This window comes from Perognathus longimembris, chromosome 18 (assembly GCF_023159225.1).
Source record: "Perognathus longimembris pacificus isolate PPM17 chromosome 18, ASM2315922v1, whole genome shotgun sequence".
Lineage (NCBI taxonomy): Eukaryota > Metazoa > Chordata > Mammalia > Rodentia > Heteromyidae > Perognathus > Perognathus longimembris.
Genome location: NC_063178.1, coordinates 22,698,154 through 22,723,833, shown reverse-complemented (window position 1 = coordinate 22,723,833; position 25,680 = coordinate 22,698,154). Strand labels below are relative to the sequence as shown.

The window sequence follows — 25,680 nt, the reverse complement described above, 5'->3', positions numbered from 1 at the left end:
CAACTTCCTCATGAAGAAGAATAAACTCTTGGGTTTCGAAGAATGCCCCAGAGTAACTGTTTAATAAGTATTAATTATTACTTATTGCTTTGCTATAAGAGTTGTAGTATGAATTTCTAGAATGATAAGTTGAGAATTCTGTGTAAAGGTTCATAGCTTGTACCTATTATGTTGTTGTTTCATTGAAGACATGGAGCAGAAGTTTTGAGTAATTTCTGGTATCTGTCAGTCTTTAATTCTGTTCTGTATATTCTATCCTTTTTCTTTAAAGATTGCTTTGCCTTTTGTAAACACATAATTAATATATTTTATAATTTAATGAAGTATAGCCTAAGATGTGGCCCAAGTAGTAGAAAGGTAAAGTACTTGCCCAGCCAGTTCAAAGTCCTGAGTTCAAACCCCACTACTATCTCCTCCCACTCCATTTTAACAGCTTTATGCATACCTTCTCTATTCAGGAAATTGTGATTTTAAAATTACGTTAGATATCTTCCTTAAGCATGTTAACTTTTCCTTGCTGTGTTTCAGAATGCTTATTTTGAGGCACATGGTTCAGTACCCATGTCATATGTGTTGTACTTATCATGTACATAAGAATTAAAGATTGTTTGTATAGAAACATTTCTTCTTTGACAGTTTTGTTGATGTGTAATTTAAATGATAGAAATTTTTTTGACTTTTTAGTTCTATTAACTTACTAGTTAGCTGACTTTAATTACAGTCCAGTGTGAAGTGTGTGGCCTTTTGTTAAGTTCAGAGTACAGATTTGAAGGCATATTTATATTCATACAACATGTTCACCTACATTGAATATCTTTTGCTTAAGGAACTTTTAGGGTTCTTGCTTTGGTATATGATTGCCATTAAAATGTGGGACATTATCTTTTTTGTTTTCTTTATGATAGATTTTTCAAGACAAAATGAAACTTAAAACCTGTAAGTTTAAAGTTAATGAGAAAATTGCAGTTTGGAATAGATTATTCAAAAAGCTATGTTACAATGTTCTCATATGATAGAAAGTCCTTTATTCATTTGTATTCATTTGAAGTGACATTTAAAAATTTTGCACCTTAAGCAATATGTTTGAAATTTTTTTATTTCAGAATCTTCTGATAAAAAGGCAACAAAGGATTGTCATTGGAAAAGAGAGAGGAAGTGTTACAGCCAGCTATTTAAATATGAACTATAAAACTGTATTATTTTGTATCTTGTAGGAAAGCATAAACTTGTTGATGCTACCAGAAACCTCAATTTCTAAACTTACTAGACTTATGAATGTAGTGTGTGCTTTCAACAAGTAATAAGACATGTATTTTTTTTCTTTTCATTTGTAATTCCACTATTAACTTTTTAATCTCTAGAAGTTTCAGTACAAAGTATGCTTTAGTCATTCTCTGAATGCTGATGATAGTGTTACCATTGAAGTTCCTAGGGAGGGAGGTTTAGAATAATGAATGGCAGTGTACCAGGTCACAGTGTGTTGCTTCCTCAGCATAAAAGAGCAACAAAGTCTTGCTATCTCAGCATGGTGTCCTAGTGAAGAATTTTGTTTGCTTTACTGGCCAACAAAGAGAACCATATCTGTGTGAATACGTTTGACTCTTTAATAATGACATTTCTTCTGTAAATAGTTTCTTCTGGATGTCTCCTTTGCATTTTCATTTCTTGAAATAGTCTGTGGATTGGGAAAATAGTTACTGAGAATAATAGTCACCAGAGTCCAAAGCAGAGATTTGGAAGTGAGGAGACTTCAGTTTTTTCCTTCTATATTTTGAGAATACGCAATTATTAAGACATAGTCTTGTTTTTTTTGTTTTGTTTTGTTTTGTTTTTTTTGCCAGTCCTGGGCCTTGGACTGAGGGCCTGAGCACTGTCCCTGGCTTCTTCCCGCTCAAGGCTAGCACTCTGCCACTTGAGCCACAGCGCCGCTTCTGGCCGTTTTCTGTATATGTGGTGCTGGGGAATCGAACCTAGGGCCTTGTGTATCTGAGGCAGGCACTCTTGCCACTAGGCCATATCCCCAGCCCCATAGTCTTGTTTTTAATGCATAAAGAACTTACAGTTTGGTGGCATAGAAGGAAAAATAACTAATTGTATAGTTTAATAGAGATAGTTTTATGTGTACATAAATGCTGTAGATTAGTTCTGTTCATTATAGTGCTAGTAGCCATGTGTGCCTAGTGAGACTGAAGGACTGAGTTTTTAGTTTTATTTAGTGTAAATTGAAATTTTTAATCAATTTACTATTTATTGGAAAACTTCTAAGATGTTGATCAATTTGGGTATGTGAATGTGTACTTTGAGCTGTAAATTTCATGAAACCTGAATGTGAATCAACTATTTATGATCAAAGTTTAAGATCTGAATTGAGATATGCTATAAAATACATATTAGGTTCTGAAAACTTAAAAAAAGTCAATATTATATAATTTATATATAATATATAAGCATATATGAATACACATATATACTATATAGGTATAAAATATATAACTAAAACACAAATTTATAAATATAAATTATATAACATAATATATAATATATGTTATATTTTGTAATTAACATAAACATATTTTATAATATATAGCTGATTTGTAATATGTAAATATATAAAGGCAACAATTTATGGGGTTTTGTCTCTTTTTGTTGTTGTTAGATTGAATCCAGGATCTCATGCATATGCTCTGATACTGAGCCATAGTTCCACCTGCTCGTGTGTGTGTGTGTGTGTGTGTGTGTTGCTTCTGAGGCTTGGGCACTGTCCCTGAGTTTTTTTCCCCCTGAAGGCTGGTACTCTACAACTTGAGCTGCAGCTTCATTTCTGGCTTTTTGATGGTTAATTGGAAAGGAATCTCAGCCCAGACATTTCTGCCTGGTCTGCCTTTGAACAATGATCCTTAGATCTCAGTCTCCTGAGTAGCTATGATTATAAGGATGAGCCACAGACAGGTACCTGGTTCCTCTTATGGTTTTGTGATTGGGAATGGGACATCTTGGAAAATTTTCAATGTATGGCAGAAAAAGAATATGGTATTAATAATAGAAGTTTGAGGAGCATGGGGTTTGGGAGCAAAGAAAATAGGGAGATTGGCAATAAGTGATAAAGAAAAGATTCTATTTAAATACCTTCTGTCATGATATTTGGAGTTATTTTGTAATTAGTGAAATACTCATGTTTTTTAATTAGGTGAGTTACAGGGACATGTGGTTTTAAAGAAACTAGTTGTACTTTGAAGATTGATTACATAGACAAAATGAAATGGGGTCAGTAGACCCCACAAACTATTACTATTGTTCATTAAAAGAAAAGAACATGAAATATGATGGAGAATTAGTATAATTTTGTTTAGGCAAAAAAAAAGGAGGCTCAAAATAGCGTTGAAGTTTGCAGTTAAGTATATATTGTTATTTAAATTGTTGACTGTGATTAGGTAGTATGTTGTGGAAAAACATTGTGGCAAAGTGCTTAGTGAACTTGAGGTATATATATGGAGTATAAGTGCTAATGACACTCTTTCAATCTACATGTTTGTACTCAGGAAGAGATTATTGAGGGGGAGGTTTTGGTTTTGTTGAAGCAGTTGGGCAAAATTTCCCAAGGAGACTGTAAAAATCAGAACAGGGAATTAATTTGGGTGTCTGAATTCTGTGACAGCTCCTTCTATTTTATAAATGCAGTTTTCATCCAGGAAATATTTTGTTCTTATTTGCAAGATGCTATAGTAGGCTATGAAGCCAAAGGGATTAAGCCAGACAAATGTTTCTGTTTTAAGGATACTCAAGTTCTGGGGGGAAAGTCAGACAAGTAACTATGGGGTTATAGTGTCATAAGTATCCTGATAATCTATGGAACTATAAGGCTGGAGGAAAGCTTGCATGTGAGGACATCACAGAATGAAGTTTGAGAAATGTGGCCTTGATCTTGAAGGAGATTTTTGTTTTGTTGCCCTTGGCAGCTTTCTAACTGCTGAACTTCTTGACTAGCCTCCAATGTCAGTGACGTGTTGTCCCCACCACTCAAGTTTTTCATCATGGTGTTCATTAGCTCTTAGGTTTCCGCTTCTAGGGCTGGGCAGTCTGTAGTTGCCAGTGGCTTTAGTTTATGTCATGCCATGATAACTGCAACTGTTCTTGAAAGTTGATAGCACAGAAATGACTTTGTAAATATGTTTGTCTATGGCTTCCTAGAAAAAAGCATTTATCAGGCCACATGGCTTCCTACCTAGGACCAGTTTTGTTATTGTCTGTGTCAGAGGAGGAGGGAGAAACAGTGACAATCTGTAATATTGAAAAGTGTTTATTCAAGCTTTTGACTACAGTGGTACAAGGAGGAGAGGACACGAATGAGTCAAAAGGCAGGTATGAACTAAAAAGAATCCAGTGTATGAGATATCAAACCCTGTAACAATTGGACATCCTGAGATTGGAGTAATGAGGAAAAAAAAAACAACCCTAAAAAAATCGTCTGTTTACCATATGTATTACACTTTATATTGCTGTGCTAAAACAACTAACATGAATAATATAAGGGGGGGGGAGATTTATCTTTGTCCATGATTTTAGACTTTTCATTGCATAGTATTGGGCTGTATTGATTCTGGATCTACAAAGAGGCAGAGCATCACAGTGTGAGCGCATATAGACAGGATACGTCCCTTATGGTGAGGGGGAAGCTGAGAGTGGGGAGGCCCCAGGAAAAGACACAGCCCCTAGGGACAAATCCTCAGTGACCTACTTCCTCCAGTTAGGCCCCACCTATTATAGTTTCCAGAACCTTTCAAATGGCTCAACCAGGGGTTATCTTTTCATTCCTCACGCTGTCAAGCCATATAAGGTCCTTGAAATCATCTTGTATATAATTGAAAAGACCCATTAGTAATGGGTATATAATGGGTATTATAATAATAGCGTGTAGTGTGTAATGCCTGTACTGATAATTTTGTATGACCTGAGAATGATGTTATAAGTAGAACATTCAAATGGCCTTGGAAGGAAAAACATTCCTCACTTTCTACATGAGCATGTTTTTTTAGGAGAGAGAGGATACTTCATATTTAAACCACTATACTATGAAAATTGCTTACAACTAGGGATAAAATGATACTGATTTACTTAATTGCAGTTATGTTTACTTACTAAAAGGCATTCATTCATTCATTGCTCAAGACTAGCACTTTACCACTTGAGCCACTGCGCCACTTCTGGCTTTTTCTGTGTACGTGGTACTGAGAAATCGAACCCAGGGCTTCACGTATGCTTGGCAAGCACTCTACCACTAAGTCACATTCCCAGCCCCAGGTTTTTATTTTTATGTTGCAAGTTAAGAACAATAAAGTGTTTTGTGTGCTTGGAGAGCTCTTTATCACTTCCCCTGGCTGGCTCCAACTTTCCTACAAAAATCCTGTTAAACTTCCGCTGGTTAATGATCCCATTAAACCTCTTTCTGAATTCTGTGTTTGTCCTCCTTTCCCTGCTCAGTGCTGCTTTGAATGAGTTTCCAGAGCATCCTGTGCACATCTCTCTGCCTTTAGCCCAGCTACTGGGTTGGGGCTTTATTTGTTGTTGGTTGTGGGGCTTAAGCTCAGGGTCTGGGTGCTGTCCCTGAGCCTCTTTGTGCTTTACCACTTGAGCCACAGCTCCACGGCCATTTTTTTTGAGTGATTAATTGGAGATAAGAGTCTCATGGGGACTTTTTTGTCTGGCTGGCTTCTAACCATGATCCTTAGATCTCAGCCTTCTGAGTAACTAGGATTACAGATGTGAGTCACTGGTGCCAGGCTTTTGTTTTTTGTTTTAATCTTTCCTATTTCATAGGCTACTGGTGTAAGGACAGAGATTGTCCTATTTTCATCTCCTCCCTAGGTCATCATTAGGATTTAAATGACAAATAAGTAAACCATAGCAAACAGCAGTATACAGTGAGATTGTGCTTTAAGATAGGAGCATTATAATTTTAAAGTTTTTGTATTTCATAATGGTTAAGTAAAAAGTAGTACATGATTTTTTCCTAAATTTTGGTGTAAGTGAAAGACTGTCTTTTGGAAAGGTATACTTTTTTTCCAGTTAAAATTGACGTGCAACTTTTAGTTTTGACACTAAAACACATTTTTAGTCCTATTTTAACTGACTATTGATTGGTTGATAATTTTTCTTTTTTTTTCCTTTATGAAGATGTCAGTTGGCCCAGTGTCATTGTAATACACAATTATGGTGAGGCAGACTTTACTGAAGGAGTTAAATTATAGGGACATATGTTTTGGCTTCTGTATGAGTTAAAATAGAATTTAAAAAGTAATACGTATTCTGTTTTGGAGCCTGATAATTCAAAAAATCTTTTCCCATAAATCTAAATAAAGGTGTGATTGCTGGCTGTTAGGGATTTATACTCACAAATATAAATATATTTCTGCATTTATGGTGAAGTAGGTATCTAAGGATTAATACAGAGTAGCATAGGCTCTTTAATAAAACAAGTGATATAGCTCCCTGGTTGATAATATTCTGCCATTCTCTAAAGTTCATTATAAAACAGTTCTTAAATTACTGTCAAAGATAAAAAGGCAACTGCCAATATTTTCTGTGGTAAAACTAACTATTCTGAGACAGCCTAAGTTTGACGTTACCTTCTTGTGTATATTATTCCACAGTTTTTCCTTGCTGTGGAGAGTTGAAGGATTATTTTAGTCTATCTATAGATAAAATGGGACAGGCCAAATCTTTTTTTAAGTATAAAATTGGGTCATGTGCAGTGGTACTAGTCCCAATTCAGTTGTTAATTAATGATGGGTATAACCCATAAAATTAACTTAGTTTTCTTGTTCTCCTTTTCATGTGTTTTTCAAGTATAAAAAATTCATTTGTTTATGAACAAGATTTTTCTTACAAATGTTAGAAAACTAAACGCTGACAGATGTGTGTGTATTTGTGTGTGTGTATAATATATATATAATATATATATATATATATATTACACACACACATCTTCTTGTTGCTCCCTCTTCTAACTCTGCTTGCTTTGATTGGTCTACAGGGAAAGAAAGAACTTGTGACATGGACTTAAAAATTGTGTTTAAGTATGTATTTTTTCTTAGAATGCAGATTTAGTGGCCTGAAGGACCAGTTTTTTCTGAGTCCATTCAGGATGAATGAGTTTTATCAATGTCTTTGGTATAGTAGTATACATAAAAATTAAATAGGGTACTTAACAAACTAAGAAAACAAACAAAATCTCCAGTAACTCTGTGATATGATCCAAGAATTCTTTTTTTATTTTTTTTTGGCCAGTCCTGGGCCTTGGACTCAGGGCCTGAGCACTGTCCCTGGCTTCCTTTTGCTCAAGGCTAGCACTCTGCCACTTGAGCCACAGCGCCACTTCTGGCCGTTTTCTGTATACGTGGTGCTGGGGAATCGAACCCAGGGCCTCATGTATACGAGGCAAGCTCTCTTGCCACTAGGCCATATCCCAGCCCCAAGAATTCTAATATATACCTGCAGATGATTCTTATGTAAGATCATCTATTGACTACCCTCACAAAAACCTTATTTTTATTCTAATATAGGATTGCCACTCTTAGTCCAAAAACTAAAGCTGGTAAGGTTTTAGTTTTTATTAATACTTTTACAGTTTTACATGGAATCTTTTTCTTTGGGAAGACAGAGTAGTACTGGGGTTTGAACTCAGAGCTTTGCATCTGCTAGGCAGGAGTTAAACTACCTGAGCCATATACCCAGTTCTTTTTTAGATAGGGTCATCCTTTTTGCCTGGACCTGCTGTACTTATTTACACTCCTATTTCATTTTCTGCTGTAGCAAGGATGACAGGTGTGTATTACCATGCCCTGATTCTTCTTTTCTGTTGAGATAGGCATCTTGGGAACTTTTTTGCCCCGGCTGGCCTGGAACTGCAATCCTCCCCATCTTAACATCTGTGTAGCTGGGATGACAGATGTGCACCACTGTGCCCGGCAATTGGTTGAGATAATAAAGGTTCTCAATTTTTTTAGCCAGGCTTGCCTTGAGTTTCAGTCCTTTGGATTTTCATCTGCTTGGGTAGTTAGGATTATAGTTGTGAGCCACTGTCATGTGGCTTTTTAGTAGTTCTTTAGATATGGTAGTTTGGATGGCAAATGATATTTTTTTTTCTCCTCTAGATACTTATGTTTTTAATATTGTATTACATTATTTAGAATTTCAAGTTTGAATAGAATGAATGATACTTGGTAACCTAGGGTTATTTGTAAAGTACTTTTTGTCTGTCTTAGCTATGGCACTTAGTTTGGAACTTAGTAATTTAAAAAAGTTAATCCTGTTCCTAAACTCTGAAAAGTTTTATCTGGAATCCAGGTTGAATTTTATTATATTTTTTTGGATGTTTGCAGAGATGATTGTGTTAGTCTAAATTATTATAGTATGAAGTTTCTTTTAAATGGGTTTTATTAACATATCTCCTTTTTCCTGATTTATTTAATGTACTCTTGGATTTTATTGTTAGATGTTTTTATTTAGGATATTTTCATCTATGCAAGTGATATGTTTAAGATACTCTTTGATTTAATTCTTCTTGATTTTTGCTTCAAAATTATGCTAGCCATATTGCTGTTGAAGCATATCAATTTTCCTTTCAGTTGCAAAAATTTTAAATTTGGGCTGCTTAGACAACAAGAATTAGTTGTTTCTCAAAGATTTAGTAGAATTTGTCTCTGATTTAGAAGACATCTGTTTGTTTTGTCTTTTTCCCAAAATTCTAATGAAGAATTAGGAGCAAAGTAAGAACTTCTTTAACATTCTCTAGATAAAGTTCTAAAAGGCTGTTTACTATACAGAATGTTTATTCTTACATAATGTTTTTTTCTTTTGCAAAAAGCACTATTGTGATTATTTTATAGGATGTGAAATTTGTCTGTAAGAAAAATAAATGGATACCTATCTCTTTGCGTATATTTTCTTCACAGAAATAATGTCACTGGATATGGTAGTCTAAATTAGACAATAACATTTTTAGGAAAGCAGTGTAACTTGAATCCTCAAAAACAGTACTTGCATACCTAGCATGTGTGAGAAGACCAAAGGTAACCATTTTATAATCATGTACTCATCGTTTGGGTTTATTTTTATTGTTGGCTCTTTTTAAGTATGTCCTGTGACTTAGACTCAATAAAACTATTTTACATGCAAATACTATTTTAGCAGCTAACGTACATTGAGTAAAACTGAGTTACAGTGTAGTATTTCTTCTTTTTAAATTTATTACCTAAATTTAATTTTATTAATTTATTAATTGAATTTGCTGTAATATTTCCATTCATGCAGATACTATACATTGATCATATCTAATCATCCATTCCAGCTTTCCATTCCCTGCCCCTCACACCCTTCCCATTGTCTAGTAATGACTTACCTTTTCAGATCAAGTTCTTTTTTTAGTTTCCCTATACGTAAGAGGGAGAACACCTGATAGCGAAAATTCTCTGTATGTTTCTGTGTCTGGCTTATTTCACTATCATAACACAAGTTGGATTTAGTATATATTGTACACCATAATCAAATTGGTTTCATTCCAAGATGGTTGGACACACGCAAATCAGTTACCATAATATATCACATCAATTAGACATTCTTATAACTCTGGATGGATACATGACAAGTTATTGTACATCTCACTTTTAACTGTTTACCGTAGAGGGGCTTCCACTTAGGTACATTTTGTCCCCAGAGTTTCTCAAGACTTGGGTTGCTGTTATGGAAGTATGTGTATGTCACTGTGATCTAGTGTGAAGAGGCCACAGGTGCTGGCGGACATCTCTTAGTACGCAGTGGTGCTGAAATTGAGAAACTTGTAAAAGGAAAATATATGCATAAATACGAATATAGAATATAAAAAGTTCTGAAATGTGAACTTTTTCCCTTTTTGCAACTGGAGTTTAGTATGTTAATATAATCTGTAGTGTCTTTACGCAGTGTCTAAGGTGATGTTGCTCAGTGGTAGAGTGCATACCCAGCACTGAAAACATCTTGTTAAAAGTAAAACTGTAGGTTAAGATTAAACATGCATATCAGTGAGTTACTGCTAATTTTAACTTCTTGCTGTTAAGAAATTCACAAAAGAACTAGGTAGATTAAATTATTTGTAGTTATAGAGAAAATATTATTGAGAAGAAATGGAATCAAGCAAGTTCTTAGCTCTGCTTTTACCACTTTGATTCCTGATGTAATAGTACAACTTAACCTATAAAATTTTTCTTTTGATACCGTTCTGAACAATGTTATACAGGTGTAAGACTTTTTATGTTTTCAAAAAGTTACCTAAGATGCTAGAATTTTAGAGCCAAGAATAACCTTGATTGTTTAGTCCAGTTGCTTCATTTACAGAAGTCAAATATCTCACTTTCAGAGAAGTGAAGTGACCCTGTCTAGTGTCACATATCTTTTTTTTTTTTTTTTTTTGGCCAGTCCTGGGCCTTGGACTCAGGGACTGAGCACTGTCCCTGGCTTCTTCCCACTCAAGGCTAGCACTCTGCCACTTGAGCCACAGCGCCGCTTCTGGCCGTTTTCTGTATATGTGGTGCTGGGGAATCGAACCTAGGGCCTCGTGTATCCGAGGCAGGCACTCTTGCCACTAGGCTATATCCCCAGCCCTAGTGTCACATATCTTGAACAATCCACAATCTCTAGTTGAGTATGCTATACTTTGCGTTCCATTTGATTTTTTTTTTTTTTTGGTTGGTTGTGGGGCTTGAACTCTGGGCCTGGGCGCTGTCCCTGAGTTCTTCAGTTCAAGGCTAGCACTCTTAACATTTGAGCCACAGTACCACTTGCGGTTTTCTGGTGGTTAATTGGAGATAAGAGTTTCACGGACTTTCTTGCCCAGGCTGGCTTTGTACAGTGATCCTCAGAGCTCAGCCTCCTGAGTAGCTAGGATTACAAGCCTGAGCCTCTGCCGCCTGGCACTATTTGAAATTTTTTTGTACTCATTATCTACTTTGAATTTTAAAACATTTTTTTTTTTTTTTTTTTTTTTTTTTTTGCCAGTCCTGGGCCTTGGACTCAGGGCCTGAGCACTGTCCCTGGCTTCTTTTTGCTCAAGGCTAGCACTCTGCCACCTGAGCCACAGCGCCACCTCTGGCCGTTTTCCATATATGTGGTGCTGGGGAATCGAACCCTGGGCTTCATGTATACGAGGCAAGCACTCTTGCCACTAGGCCATATTCCCAGCCCCAAAACAATTTTTTTTTAGCATGTATCTTTCTCATTTTTACTAATTAAAAATTTTAGTAGTCCCTCCTCTTAATTTTTCCCCCACTTTCATAGTGTTTTTGTGTGTTTTCTTGCAGTGCAAGTTGTCAGGTGCGGGGTCTCTCACATGCTAGGCAAGCACTCATAGAGTTATACTCCCAGATCCTCTTAATGTTTTTTGTACATTTTTAAATGAGTTCATATGCATACTTATAAACCTCTTCCTAAATATCATTTCAATTTTTAAATGTTATACAATTTTAAACATGAAATTTAAAACTTTTATTTCACAGGCAACGACACCTCCAAATCAAGGAAGGCCAGATTCTCCTGTCTATGCTAACCTACAAGAACTGAAAATATCTCAGTCTGCTCTTCCCCCACTTCCTGGGAGCCCAGCAATCCACATTAATGGAGAATGGGAAACTCACAAAGACAGTTCAGGGCGTTGCTATTATTATAACCGAGGAACACAGGAAAGAACTTGGAAACCACCCCGATGGACTCGGGATGCAAGCATAAGCAAAGGAGATTTCCAGAGTCCAGGAGATCAAGAGGTATGGGCAATTAAAGAATCAACCAATGTGTTTCCCAGTTTTGTCTCTTTATTACTCAGAAACAAAAGAATAACTGGCTTTTATTTCTTGTTATTAGCACGGTAGAACATTTAAATCTCTAAGATACTAAAAATTCTTTCAAAGCTTTATTAATGTAATGCCCTTCTAATCTCTTAACTACTGGGAAGTAGCTTACGTTGAGCTAACACTGTGCTTACTGTTTCTAGAACTGGATCGAAATTGTCTATGGCCAACGCTTTCCTTTATATGTTAGAGGACACTAATTTATTATATAAGCTAGTGGTGAAAAAGAAGGGAAATGTGTGTGACCTAGCCATTTAAGTACAAAGCTATTGAACTGATTTAAACAAATACTTTTATTTGTGAGAGTAGTTATCAAGCTCCTTCTCATTTTTCTCTTGTGTCAGAGTCACAAGGATACCTGTTTTTTTTAAATATATTTCTACATAAAGGAAATAAGGATAATATCTTTGCTGCATTATATCATTCTGTAAGTGTGATAGTTCATTCTAAGATTACTGTTTTCTCTAACAGTTGTTCATAATATTTCCTCTGCTTCTGTTTTCATTGTCTCCCTCATCCTCTTCAGGATGATATAGAGAATTTAGCAGTTATATTTTGAGATACACTTAATTTTGAGATGTGAAGAAATGTCTTGGAAATGTGTAGGTTTACAGGAAAAGGGTAGGTAGGGCTGGTGGAATGCCATTTTATAGACTGTAACCAACCCCTGCACACACAAGGTACATGCTTTTCTTAGAGGAAGCAGCTAGTGAGTGTAACTAAGTGCAGAGCTCTAGTAAAGTAGGAGCTGGAGGAGTCAGGTGACACATCCAGACACATCCTGCATTTAGTGTAACCTAAAAAAGCTTTCTTTGTGATAAATAACTCACATCTTGTCCTGTTTTTCAGTGGGTATTAATAGCTTTTGGTTGGCAGTGATTTGTATCTTTAGTGTTCAAGAATGAGCATAAAAATAGAGACATATCCCACTTACCTATAGGAAGCTAGGAAAATTTTATTTGAATTATTAGGACTAGGAAGATTTGAAAATAAATCGCCTGTGTATCATATAATAATAAAGTAAAATCTGGAAATTTGCAAGAATTAGGGAAAAGTTTGTTACAGAACAAGTTTAAGCCTATAGAGAAATTTTCTTTTTCATGCTATTTTAGTAATAGATGAAAGTGATTTGTCTATCAGTCTCAGCTTATACTTCTAGTCTGCACCACCTGTGTGACAAAATTTCCCAAGTGGCTCGAGCACATCTTCTATCACTTCTTGAGGAGCATTGCATGTGGGAGATAAAATTGAGACTGTAGACGTGTGTGTGAAAATGGCCTTGTTCTGCTGTAGTATTGAATTGATCACAGGCCACCTGTATTGTAAATACTTTTCTTTCACAGTTGCAAAACATTTTGAATTTGACTTGAATGAGATTCAGGGTCATTTGCTTATGGGGAATCTCTAGTATTGGATCTTTGGGCCTTTCCATTTGGACTAATTATAGTGTACATAGAAATCTTTAGCTCATCCATCTAGAGGGTAAAGCCTGTTGGTGTCTTAGTGTCAGCATTCAATTTGTAGATGGTCTCTTAGTTTCCCCTGTCTCTGGTACCCATGTCCCAATTGTGTCTTTTGCATTACAACAGAGGAGATTACTGGTTTGACCTCTTCAGAGTAGGTTTCACCCCATACTTCTGCTGGGGTAGGAGGTGGGGACATGCCTAATGTTCACGCATGAAGAAGGGATCATGGCGATTTTCACCTTCTTAGTTTTGGCAGACTCCTGCCTTCATCTTCCCTCCCCACCCCAGTTTCAGAGGTTGCTGATGCTGTCAATTTCTGTTTGTGACTTCATTTTGTACACTTGCTGGCTTTCATTTGCCCTCACACTCCTTATTCTGTTGGAGCAGATTCTGCTGTATTCTGCATGGGTAGTTGAGGTTTTGTTTATCTACCGAGTCTTGTCTCCATTTGTGCCTTCCTTGTAAGGATTTTTGTGGGGTTACATCTTTTTACGCATGTATCACTACTGTTAGTTTTTATGGCATTTGAAAGGGAGGAGGCATTCACATTTCTGTCTTAGAGTGACATACTTAGTGTCTTAGTGGTTATGCTAGACTGATGGCTCTTACCTAGGGACAAATATTTCTTGCAGGGACATTTGGAAATATTTGGAGACTTTCTGATTTATCACGGGGTGTGCACCATTGACATCTAGTGTATAGTTGTCAAAGGTGCTGCTGAATCTCTGTACAGGACAAAGGCTTATCTGGCCTGACTTGTCCACAGTGCTGCTGCCTTAGACTTTTCAACATGTGTGTATATCAAAGTCTAACATTTATAGGTTGATCTGGTTACGTAAAGACTTGTAAGACCTATTTGTGCTGTTGTGCTATTTTTATTTTATATGTTATTTCTGTTATTAGTCCACTTGTACAATGACTCACTTTTTTTGGCCAGTCCTGGGCCTTGGACTCAGGGCGTGAGCACCGTCCCTGGCTTCTTCCCGCTCAAGGCTAGCACTCTGCCACCTGAGCCACAGCGCCCCTTCTGGACGTTTTCCATATATGTGGTGCTGGGGAATCAAACCGAGAGCTTTGTGTGTAGGAGGCAAGCGCTCTTGCCACTAGGCCATATTCCCAGCCCCAATGACTCACTTTTTAAAAAGACTTTTTTCTTTTTATTATTATATTTAAGTAGTTGTACAAAGGAGCTGCCATTGAACAGAACAGTTTATGAATACAATGTATCTTGATCAATGTCACCTCATTTTTTACTACTTTCTTTTCTCACTTTTTTTTTTTTGCTTGTTTTGTTTTTTGCCAGTCCTGGGGCTTGGGGACTCAGGGCCTGAGCATTGTCCCTGGATTATTTTTGCTCAAGGCTAGCACTCTGCCTCTTGAGCCACAGCGTCACTTCTGGCTTTTTTCTACATATGTGTTGCTGGGGAATCGAATCCAGGGCTTCATGTATACAAGGCGAGCACTTTACCACTAGGCCACATTCTCAGTCCTTATCACATTTTTTTTTGTTCTTATGTTTTTCTCTGTTATTGAACATAGAGGTCCAAGTTTAATATTTACTTGCTTTATTTCTAATTCGTTGAAGATTGGTTCTAAATTTTTAAGCTTCTATTACTAATGCTAAAGGTTGAGCTGGTATTCTGTTGTCTTTGCTTTAACTTTTTTTTTGAGACAAACTTTTGCTGTATAGTTTAGGGTATCTCCAAACTCCCAGTGTCCTGCTTCACCCTCCTGAGTACTGAGATTTAAGTCTGTACCTTCCTGCTTGGCTTGCTAGTGTCTTCTTGCTGGTTCCTTTTAAGATCTGTAATTTCATATATGAGTGGATGTTAGTATCTTTTCCATTGTTGTGACAACTTTAGGAAATCTACCCAGTGGGGGGAAAAGTTCATCGTGGCTCATAGTTTTTTGGTTCTGTTGTTTCTGAGGCTGGGGTAAAGCAGAGGATGGCAGAGTAAAACTGATGGCTTCATGGTGGCCAGAGAGCAGAAAGGAAAGAGAAAGAGGCTAGGGACAAAATATACCACTGGAAGACACTTCCATGGTGATCTACTACCTCCAATTAGTCCCCATTTCTATTGATGAACTAGCACTATTAGCTGGTCCTAAGCCTTTGAACACATGAGCCTATGGGTATATTTTCTATCCTGACCATTATAGGTTTAAAAAAAAAATCCTGCTAGAGCTTTGTTTGATATTTTTGAATTTGAGTAGTCTTTTAACAATTCTGGCAAGTTCTGAGGTTTTATAATAGCCTTTGCTCCATTTTCTCTTCTTATTTCTAGACTTCTGGTTTGTGCTTACTGTCTGTGTGTCTGTGTGCTTCACTTTTAGTATCTGCAGATCTCACTCTGCTTTATTGTTTTTCTCTTCTTAGTATCTACCTCTTTGAGCCTACAAAAATGTTGAAAGAATAGTACAGTGAAAATCAGAATACCATATACAGATATTCTCAAAAGAAATAAAGTTTGATTTGTCCTCCAAAAAAAGCAAAGAATACTATGTACAGTATATCTTCACTTTTACCAGTTGCTAACATTTAACTATATTTACTTTCCTACCCTTTCTTGATTTTACACATACTCACACACTTGTAATTTGCTTCTGATTTATCTGAAGAAAACAATGTATTTTATTTCTTAACTATAAAGATATTTTCCAGCGAAGCTGTATTTACATATTTAAGACATCTGATATTGATATGTTATTTAATACTTCAATGTTTCTCAGTTTTCAAGTAATATCCTTTATAATATTTTCTTGGAATGAAGGATCATGTATTGCATTTACTTGTCATATTTGCTTTAGTCTTATGTTAAGTTCAGTATATGATGTTTCTGATCATATTATTTTTCTGTTGATTCTTGTTTGTTGTGCTTTTGTTTTCTATCTTTATGTCCTATGTGTATGTGTGTTGGCATTTCATAAGTAGCATGTCCTTAGTGAGTTGAAAATTGGTTCCTCCAGAAAGGACTTGGCTTTTGCTTCTGTCTAGGGAAACTAGTATTCCATGAATGTTTAGTTTTTTTTGCAGGGTCCACAGGTGGTAGTATTTGGATTGTTATGAAGACTAGCTTGTGGTTTTCTCCCAGCCTTGTCTCATTTTTTTCTCCCCAATTATTGGAGAAAGGTTGCTATGATTAGTCTAGTGTGAAATACAGGGTCAGGATTTGTTTGCAGCTCCCTCACAATTGTGAGTTTGATTTCTTGGTGGTAGTGGAGGAAGTTCCAGTTCAGAATCGTGGGCTCTCGTTTGAGACTCATGACAGTCATCTTGAGTTTGCCACCACAGTGTTTTTTTCTCCCCCATGACTTTGGCAACTAACAACATTCCACTGTGGGGCAAGTATCTCCAATCAAAAAACAGGTCTTTTGGTTTTCTTTATTTTTCCTTTTGCTGGTCTCAGAGATTGAGCTCAGCTGGCTTGCTTGTTCTGCTAACACTGCCAAGTGACCCCTGTCCCCCTCTCCAGCCTGAGTTCTTGCTAGTTAATTGGAGAAGAAGTCTCTTGGACTTTTCTGCCAGGACTGGCTTCACATAGTGATCCTCTACATCCCAGCCTTCACAGAGCCCTCAGAATAGAATAGCTAGGGTTACAAGCATGAGCCACCCGTGCCCAGCAAGAAGCTCTTCTGGTTGTACTTTTTGGGTTCTTTTCTTTCTACTTAGTATTTTACCTTGAATATTTTCTGACCTCTTAATTGCTGTTGTTTTACAAATGACATTTTCAGTTATTTAATCCTGATGAGCAATTGGAATGCACTTTTGTCATTTCATATATGGAACGTATATGATAGCGTCTGTTATAGCTGCTGAAGTACACTTCCTGCAGAATGTATCCCAAAGTTAGTATGCCACTTAGCCTCCTGAATGGAGTTATGTAGTGTAGAACAATTAACTTATGGAGAATTCCTGCCAGAAACATTCTTAATTTTTATTTAACTGCATTAAACTGCTGTTTTTAGCAGTAGATGTTGAACTCTTAAAGCTGTTTCTGGTATAATAAAACATACGATAATAATTAAGGTGACTTTTCTTGGCAGTAGAGGTCATCTTATTGAACAAAAATAGGAACATTTTGATGAGTTCTTTGTCAAATACAAACTTTTATTTATGAAAAACTGCTTTAGTTGGGCTGAGAATGTGGCTTAGCTGTAGAGAGCTTGCCTAGCATGCATGATGCTCTGGGTTCGATTCCTCAGCACCTCATAAACAGAAAAAGCAAGAAGTGGTACTGTGGCTCAAGAGATAGAGTGCTAGCCTTGAGCAAAAAGAAGCCAGGGACAGTGCTCAGGCCCTGAATCCCAAGCCCCCAGGACTGGCAAAAAAAAAAAAAAAGAAAGAAAGAAAAAGAAAAACGACTTTAGTGATTTTGTTAATTTAATTTTTACTAATTAGATTGCCCCTTTTTTCTTTTTGTAAAAGATTTTATTGTACTCTTACATGTTGTTGCAAATAAGTTTCTCAATTTTGAGTTAGGTTGTCTATATCTTAAAAGTGTTATCATTGCAAACTACATGCAGTTTATTCCATATAGTACTACTGCAGTGTTTCTCTTTTCTGTTAGTTTTTGCAAACATACTGTTAGGCTATATATACTTTTACAAACACCGAGAATTTACTTATCATTGTGTTTCATGCTTAATTATGGTGGTAGAAAATACAGTCTCATTCAGTAAGATTTATTTGCAGAGCTGATGGGAAGGCTCACTCACTGTACAAATCTAGTAAATAGTTGAGTGAATGAAGTAAAGTACAGTATGTAAAAGACACCAGGTCACATTATGGCACCCCTTGTCTTGCATCATTGACATTTTCTTTTTCACGTTTTCTGTTATCTACTTTGTTCCTCTTCTCTGACTGAAATTTTTTTATGCATACCTGTCTTATTTCCATTCTGAGTTTCTGATCTTTATGTATCATATCTGAATTTTCTCAGTACTTTTTTTTTTTAAGTTTAACTTCCAGTCATCTTTTATCAGTGTTTGGTTGAGTGCATTCGGATAACTTGCTAATAAATTAGAATATTAAGTACAGGGTTATGAAGTTAAATGTCTTTTTTCTATCCTCCTTTCGATGTCCTTTAAGTATACATAGCTATTTGCCATATTTGGTTTTGTACTTGTGATTCACTGATGAATGAGAATTTGTAAGAGGCTTAGTCTAGTGACGTTCCCTCATCCCTCCCTTGTTTACATATGGATATATGTACATATACATACCCTTTAGTGTATGATGAGATTTCTCTTTGAAAGTAACACTAAATACAAAGAAGCATTTTGTCATCCCTTTAAGTAGAAATTAGCATTGTTTTCAATTTTATTGTGGTAATTGATTACTATTAATATTAAGTAACTAACAGTTATTAACTATATTATGACTTACATTGTACTATTTAAAAATACCAATTTGTCTGGAGAATGAAATAGTCAAATATATTCAGTATGTCATAGTACTAGCCAGGTAAACTCAATCTTTGACATTTTTCACTTGCTGCATATTCATATTCAAAGAAGAAAAAAATCCTTATGTTTCTGACTATTTATAGCTTCTTTCATCAGAAGAAAACTTCCACAGCATTTGTTACAGCCAGTCAGATAGTCAGTGTGGTTCTCCTCCAAGGGGTTGGTCAGAAGAGTTGGATGAACGTGGGCATACCTTATATACCAGTGACTATACTAATGAAAAGGTACTTTCTTTTTTTTCTCATCTAGTATTACTTGGCAGAATTCTCTCATGAAATATACTTGTATAATGAAGTATTAGTAGTATTTAAAAAACTCAGCCAGGTATGGTGGTGCATTCCTATAATCTCGGTACTCAGGAAGCTGAGGCAGGATTTTTTCAAGTTCCAAGCTAACCTGAATTGCATAGTTCAAGGACATCCTGTACTACACAGCCAGACTGTCACACATACATACATACACACATACACGCACATCCTTGTGGTAATTCTGTAGTCATGTGAATTGGTAACATGAAAACAGTATAACCACTGATTCGTGGTTTTACTTATTTAATTTTGATGGTGTTGGGGATGGAACCCATGTCCCTGGACATGCTAGGCGAGTGCTGTATCACTTCTCTACTCTAGTCCTGGTTCATTATTTTAAACTGTTACAATGGTAGTGATTTTTGTGGTGATGATGACATTATTTCAAATTAATCAGGGTAGACCTGTGGAGTGTCAATTTGTTGAAATTTATCCAATAAAACTATATTTGCTGGAGGAAAAGTTTTGAAAATTGTGTTTCCAACTTATTATATATGTCTCACTACCAGTACTTTTCTTCATTTTTTACCAGATTTCTGTAAAACTAAAGCGTGAATCTAATATTTTGTGATTTAATTGGGCTGGAAGTGAATGTTGAAATTTTGTGTGTAACATATTTGTATCATTTAAGAAGATAAGTGGTTAATTTCCTAGAGATTCTTGAGGGTAAATGGGAATGGGCTTTTATTCTATTTCCCTGCCTCAGTTATTTGACACAGGATTTACATAAATGAGGTAGTATTTGTTTATAGCATAATGAAGTAAATAATAGATTGGTGTTAGGGGTATTTAGTCTTCTCCCCATCATGTAACCTTTGTTACAATGCAAGAAATTCTCTTATTTCTCTTATTTAATTGCATTGAGTAAGATACATTGCTTGGCTGAGGGAAGTAATTCCAAGAGTTTGTATGAAAATAGATTTAAGTTGTTAAGTTTTATATTTAAAGATTGAGAAATAATTCCTCTTGCATTAATGTTTCAAACTTGACCTCAGGATAAAAATGTACCTGTATTTTACTACATACACAGGTCTATACGTTTTTGCCCTTTGTTTCTTATTTATGGTGTTAAATGGTGCTGAAATCACTATTCTGAAATTAGAGAAAGAAAAGGTCATGATAGTATTAAGCACTATACTTTTTCTTGACAAATTTAATTCTCCTTCCCTCCCCCCATTGGTCGTGAGGCTTGAACTCAGGGTCTGGGCACTGTCCCTGAGTCTCTTTGTGCTCTAGGCTATCACTCTACCACTTGAGCCACAGTGCTATGTCCATTTGGGGGATGGCTTGGAACCATGATCCTTAGATCTCAACCTCCTGAGTAGATAGTATTATAGGTGTGAGCCACCGGCTGGTTGTGATAAGTAGGATAATAAAATTTATAAGAACAGTATCTAATATATCTGGTAGTAGCAACTTATATTATCTTTTATTAAAAAATACCATTCCGTTTTTATAGTGGCTCAAGCATGTTGATGATCAAGGCAGACAATATTACTACAGTGCGGATGGATCTCGGTCAGAATGGGAATTGCCAAAGGTAATAAGCTTTAACACTGAACTTGTACTTAAAGTAATAGATGAAGTAATATCTGAAGGAAATTCATATTACAGCAGATTCTTTTAGAAATCTGTTTGTCTATCTCTCTGTCTGTCTTTCTTTGTACTTGCCAGTCCTGAGGCTTGGACTTAGGGCTTGCGTGCTGTCCCTGAGCTTTTCTGCTCAAGGGTAGTGCTGTTAAACTTGAGCCACAGCTCTACTTCTGGCTTTTTGGTGGTAATTGGAGTCTCCCAGACTTTGCTTCCCAGCTGACTTCAAACTGTGATCCTCAGATCTCAGCCTCCTGAGTATCTAGGATTATAGGTTGGAGCCAGTGGCACCCAGCTCAATTTCTTTTTTAAATAGCAAGGTGATCTTTTTCAGAATTTTGAGACAGAATTCAAGTGACTGGCTCAGTGTTTCTAAGAGGTTCAGAAACATCTCATACTCTCAAGTCTTATTTAGAAATTCTTTTCCGCTTGATATCATTCTTTTATTATTCCTGGAAATATGAGTTCTCTTCAGTGCCCAATATGCATCTTATAAGTAGTTATCTTGAGTCTCCTATGGGAAATGGAACTCGTGTTTATTAGTCTTTTTAAAAGAGAAATAAACTCAGTATTCAAGGTTATCCTCTTATATAGATGTGTACGATGATTGGGTTGAGAGAGAGAGCAGCAAGTGGAGATAAGATCTTCTAGGGTTTGGGTGGATTCTCTTTTTAAGAGAGAAGACTGATTTATGTCAAAACCTCAAAGGCTAGTTAGTTCTACGTAACAGAACAATGTGGAGTTCTCAGTTTTGTGATATTATTTCCTGCCATTATTGGCCACTGAGGGTAAGTGTTAGAACATCTTGCAACTTCCTGAATTCCTGTTGTGTATGAAGAGGTTTGAGTTGGATTCCATTGGAATGAAATAAGGAAATGTGTTTTAAAGCTTCTCGTTAGTGGATTAATGTCATGTGATGCAATCACAGGATAAATTCTCTAACTTAAGTAATTTAATACTTACCATAAGTCTAAGGTGAGCTCTGTCAAGGTAGCCTTGCCCCCAATGTAAATACTATAAATTAAAACAAACCTTTATTTTTTGAGTGCATTTTTGGGGTTCAGTTCCACAATCTTTACTCTCTCTAAGATGAGGAAGTAGTCAATAAATATTTGAAAAGATGGCCAATACTCAGGGAAATATAACAAGGATAGCATTTTAAAAATAAATGTATATATGCATCGATTTTTTCTTTGTGTGTGTGTGTGTGTGTGTACGTGTACATGTCCAACAATGCCAAGAAATGATGAATATAGGCTTTTGTGAAGCATCTTGTTCTTCTGTGGACATGTCTACATTGATAGTAAAGTATGATATATGGTATGGAATGCACTATTATATAGTAGTAAAAATCGAGATAGATTTAAAAAATAGAAATATTGCATATAAAAGCAAGTTAAAGAATGATATATATGATATGGAGATATATAAAATTTTCCTTCCCTTCTTTGGGGCACTGGGGTTTGAACTCAGAACTTCTCACTGGCTAGGCAAGCACTCTTAACACTTGAGCCACAACCCCAGCCCATAAAGTTTTCAAATATATAGTGTATATTTATTGATAAATAAATATGTGTAAAACATAAAGTAAATTGATTGATGAATACTGAACTGCTATGTAGCTGGAGAAGAAAGAAGAGAAATGGCATCTAGAAGCTGTATTCAGAGGGTGTGTCATGTATCTGCAAAATTTTATTTCTTTAGAAAAAAATACCTGAAGCATGGCCTAATATGCTAAAGTTTATTAATGGGTTATCTTGATAGTCTTTATTTTCCTACATGTTTAAATTAATTCACTGTTAACAATCTTAAAAAAGTTATTTTAAGGCAATTAGAAAAATAATAGTTGGGCCATATTTTTAAGCTAGAGGTGAGGAGCGTGTTCCAATTGTGAGGTCTTATTTTTCTATAATTTTGTGTCTTTTATCATTGTCATTTAAATCTAATGTTTCATTTATTCTTGGTTAGGATTTTGGGTTTTTTTTAAATTGTATTTTTTTTGTCTTTTCTTTTTTGGTACTGAGGATTGAACCCAGGATGTTGCACTTGCTAGGCAAGTGCTTTGCCACTGAGCTACATCCCAGCCCTGTTTCATTTATTCTTTCTTAGCTTTTGTGAATATGCTGTTACCCAACAAATTTTAAATCACATTTAAAATTTGTGGTTATTACCCAGTTTAAGTTTTCATTGTTTTTGTAGCCACATAGAAAGGATTTCTAAATTGTAATAACTACAAGCTCAAAAGGTAAGTTTCTATTAAATTTCCTACAGAATCTTAACACATAAAAACACCTTTTAGTTTTTTGCCTAGTGATGATTGTGTTTCAAGAAAGATATAGTAATTAGGCCTTTTTGCACTTAGTTGTGTCTGGCACAGAATGTTTTTGGGGGTCTTTAAGTATCATCACTGGTTAGTCTAGAAATGGTGCCTTTGTGAACTTTTGTGATAATCTTATGATTGCTTTTTTGTCAAAAAACAAACACTTTTTTAAAAAAACAAACACTACCTGTCCATGATTGCCTAACTTTGGCAAATTTTGTGAAGGCTAGGGGAATAACGGCTTTGAGAAAGAACTGGAGAGCTCCTGTGGATTCATTTTGGAGAGGAACCCCCCCCCCCCCCCCCCCCACCATTGTGGAGACAAAAATGTAGGAAGACATTTTAGATATTAAAACATTACTAAAATGCAGATGTATTGAAATTATAACCAAATTCATTAAAAGTTAAGAGTTGTTGTTAGGTATATTTTAGTTTCAGAAAAGGAATGTTGTTTAAAAAGATTTCTAAGAAAATACTTCATTAAAATTGTTTATATAAGACAGCATATTTCTCAGGTCTTACATTTCCCAAATATTTTTTTTTCTTGGTGATCTACTTGGCATTTCAAATTATTACATGATTTAATAAAGAATTACTGACTTTGACCATTAGAACTAGTGTCACTTGGGAAAAACAAGGAATATAGTAATGCCTGAGCTTTAAGTGAAAAAGATAAATTCTATTTTTTTTTTTTTTTTTTTTTTTGCCAGTCCTGGGGCTTGGACTCAGGGCCTGAGCACTGTCCCTGGCTTCTTTTTGCTCACTCTGCCACTTGAGCCACAGTGCCACTTCTGGCCATTTTCTGTATATGTGGTGCTGGGGAATTGAACCCAGGGCCTCATGGATACGAGGCAAGCACTCTTGCCACTAGGCCATATCCCTAGCCCCGAAAAAGATAAATTCTAAAACCCAGCAACCCTCAAATGTAAGAATACTTGTAGTTATGTAGTCATTAAAGACTTGTACTAAAAATTAAATTCATGTAGATTTTAGAAGTACATTGACTATTACAAAATATTTGTTCACTGACCTTATTTTATAAATTATGATAGTTATTGATGAAGAACATACTGCCAGGAGGTATTTGATAGATTTTATACTTTGTTTACTCTGTAGAGCAGTGCTGTGCAGAGATGTTTCTGTTACCTCTATTTTTCATTTGGTGAAAGATAGTACTATTGGGTCCCTCCGTCCCTAAAGTCTCTGATCTTTTGGGCTGTGTCACAAGACTGGTCAAAGATAAGAAACCAGAAAATTCCTGGTGGTGTCTTATAATGAACATTACCTAAAAATCATGTGTTGTTTAGATTCCATATTTGTTTCTATTACTTATAAAGTATATTTTGTTTTCTTCAGTATAATGCGTCATCCCAGCAGCAAAGAGACATAATTAAAAGTAGAAGTCTGGACAGGCGGCTGCAAGAACCAATAGTATTAACAAAGTGGAGGCATAGCACCATTGTATTGGACACCAATGACAAGGTAGGGCTTTAGGGGGGAAAAATGTTAAGAATTTGGGAACATTCTTTGTGCATTATATTGTATATACAGTGAATTATAATCATTTGAACTAATAATCTCATTTATGTGTATTATTTCTTTTATTAAATATGATTCTTTGCTAAATAATTTGGCTTTGTACTAATTCATTAATTTTTTTTTCCTTTTTCTTAGTACTGGGGTTTGAAATCAGGGCCTTGTGCTTGCTAGGTAGGGACCTTTTTTGTATTGATTATTTTTGAGACAAGGTCTTGTTTCTTGTCCAAGTGATCACCTGGACCATGATTTACCTGCTTTAGGCTTCCTGTCATTGAGAGGGAGTCTCCTGAACGTCTCTGCTTACTCTGGCCTCAAATAGCATTGCTCTCATCCCCAGTCTCCTGACTAGCTAGAATTACAGGTGTGAGCTACTGGTACCTGGCTTAAGTTTTGATGCAATTATATGTATGATGAAATTACTTATTTCCTTAACTAAAGTGCATATCTTAGTGATTACTGTTTTATGTGTTTAGTATCCGTGTATCACGCAGTAGGTTTGGGGTTTGGGTTTGAGGTTTTTTTACACAATGGTCTAATTTATCTGTGGCTCAATGAGGCTTACAGGTGATACATATGAACCTAGTAGATGATAAATTCTTTACTACATGATTTTAAAGCCACTTCTGTTATCCTTTGTTTGTCTTCAACCTCCTGGAAATTTCCAAGTGAAGACATTGAACACATTTTGTTTTCCCTAAATATTCTGCACACAGTGCTTCTTTTATCCATCTGAGAAATGATATTCTTTGTTTCAGGTAGGGGATAATTTTTGGTACACACAGTAAAAGGGATGTTTTGAAACATTTGTTAGAAGTACAACTTTATGACCTGACTTTACTTTTGAGATGAGGTGGTCATGTACTGAACATCAAGCATAGTGTTAAAATTTGAATTTGACTATTATTTCCAATTGACTATCATGGTACAAAAAAGTAGGAATTGGAGTTGAGGGTCAAGTAATAGAATGCTAACAAAAAAGTTCTGGGACAGCACCCAGGCCCTGACTTGAACTTCCAGGAGCAGCACCCAAAAAAATCCCTAAAAAAACTAAAATAAGGCGAAACTGAAATTTACATAATACATACATTTAATTCTTTTTTATAATATTATTTTCATAT

General features: G+C 35.8%; 1 protein-coding gene across 5 annotated transcripts in view; it reads left to right on the top strand.

Moving 5' to 3' along the window:
• Arhgap12 (Rho GTPase activating protein 12) overlaps positions 1-25,680 on the top strand; it is a 101,233-nt gene that overhangs the window by 41,538 nt on the left and 34,015 nt on the right. For 2 of the 5 annotated variants that reach the window (XM_048367904.1, XM_048367903.1), the window contains exons 4-7: positions 11,526-11,789; positions 18,889-19,029; positions 20,573-20,653; positions 24,380-24,505. In XM_048367904.1, coding sequence (XP_048223861.1) covers positions 11,526-11,789; positions 18,889-19,029; positions 20,573-20,653; positions 24,380-24,505 — 612 coding nt within the window. The remainder of the gene's footprint in view (positions 1-11,525; positions 11,790-18,888; positions 19,030-20,572; positions 20,654-24,379; positions 24,506-25,680) is intronic. The other 3 variants (XM_048367905.1, XM_048367907.1, XM_048367906.1) reach the window with 2 other exon arrangements.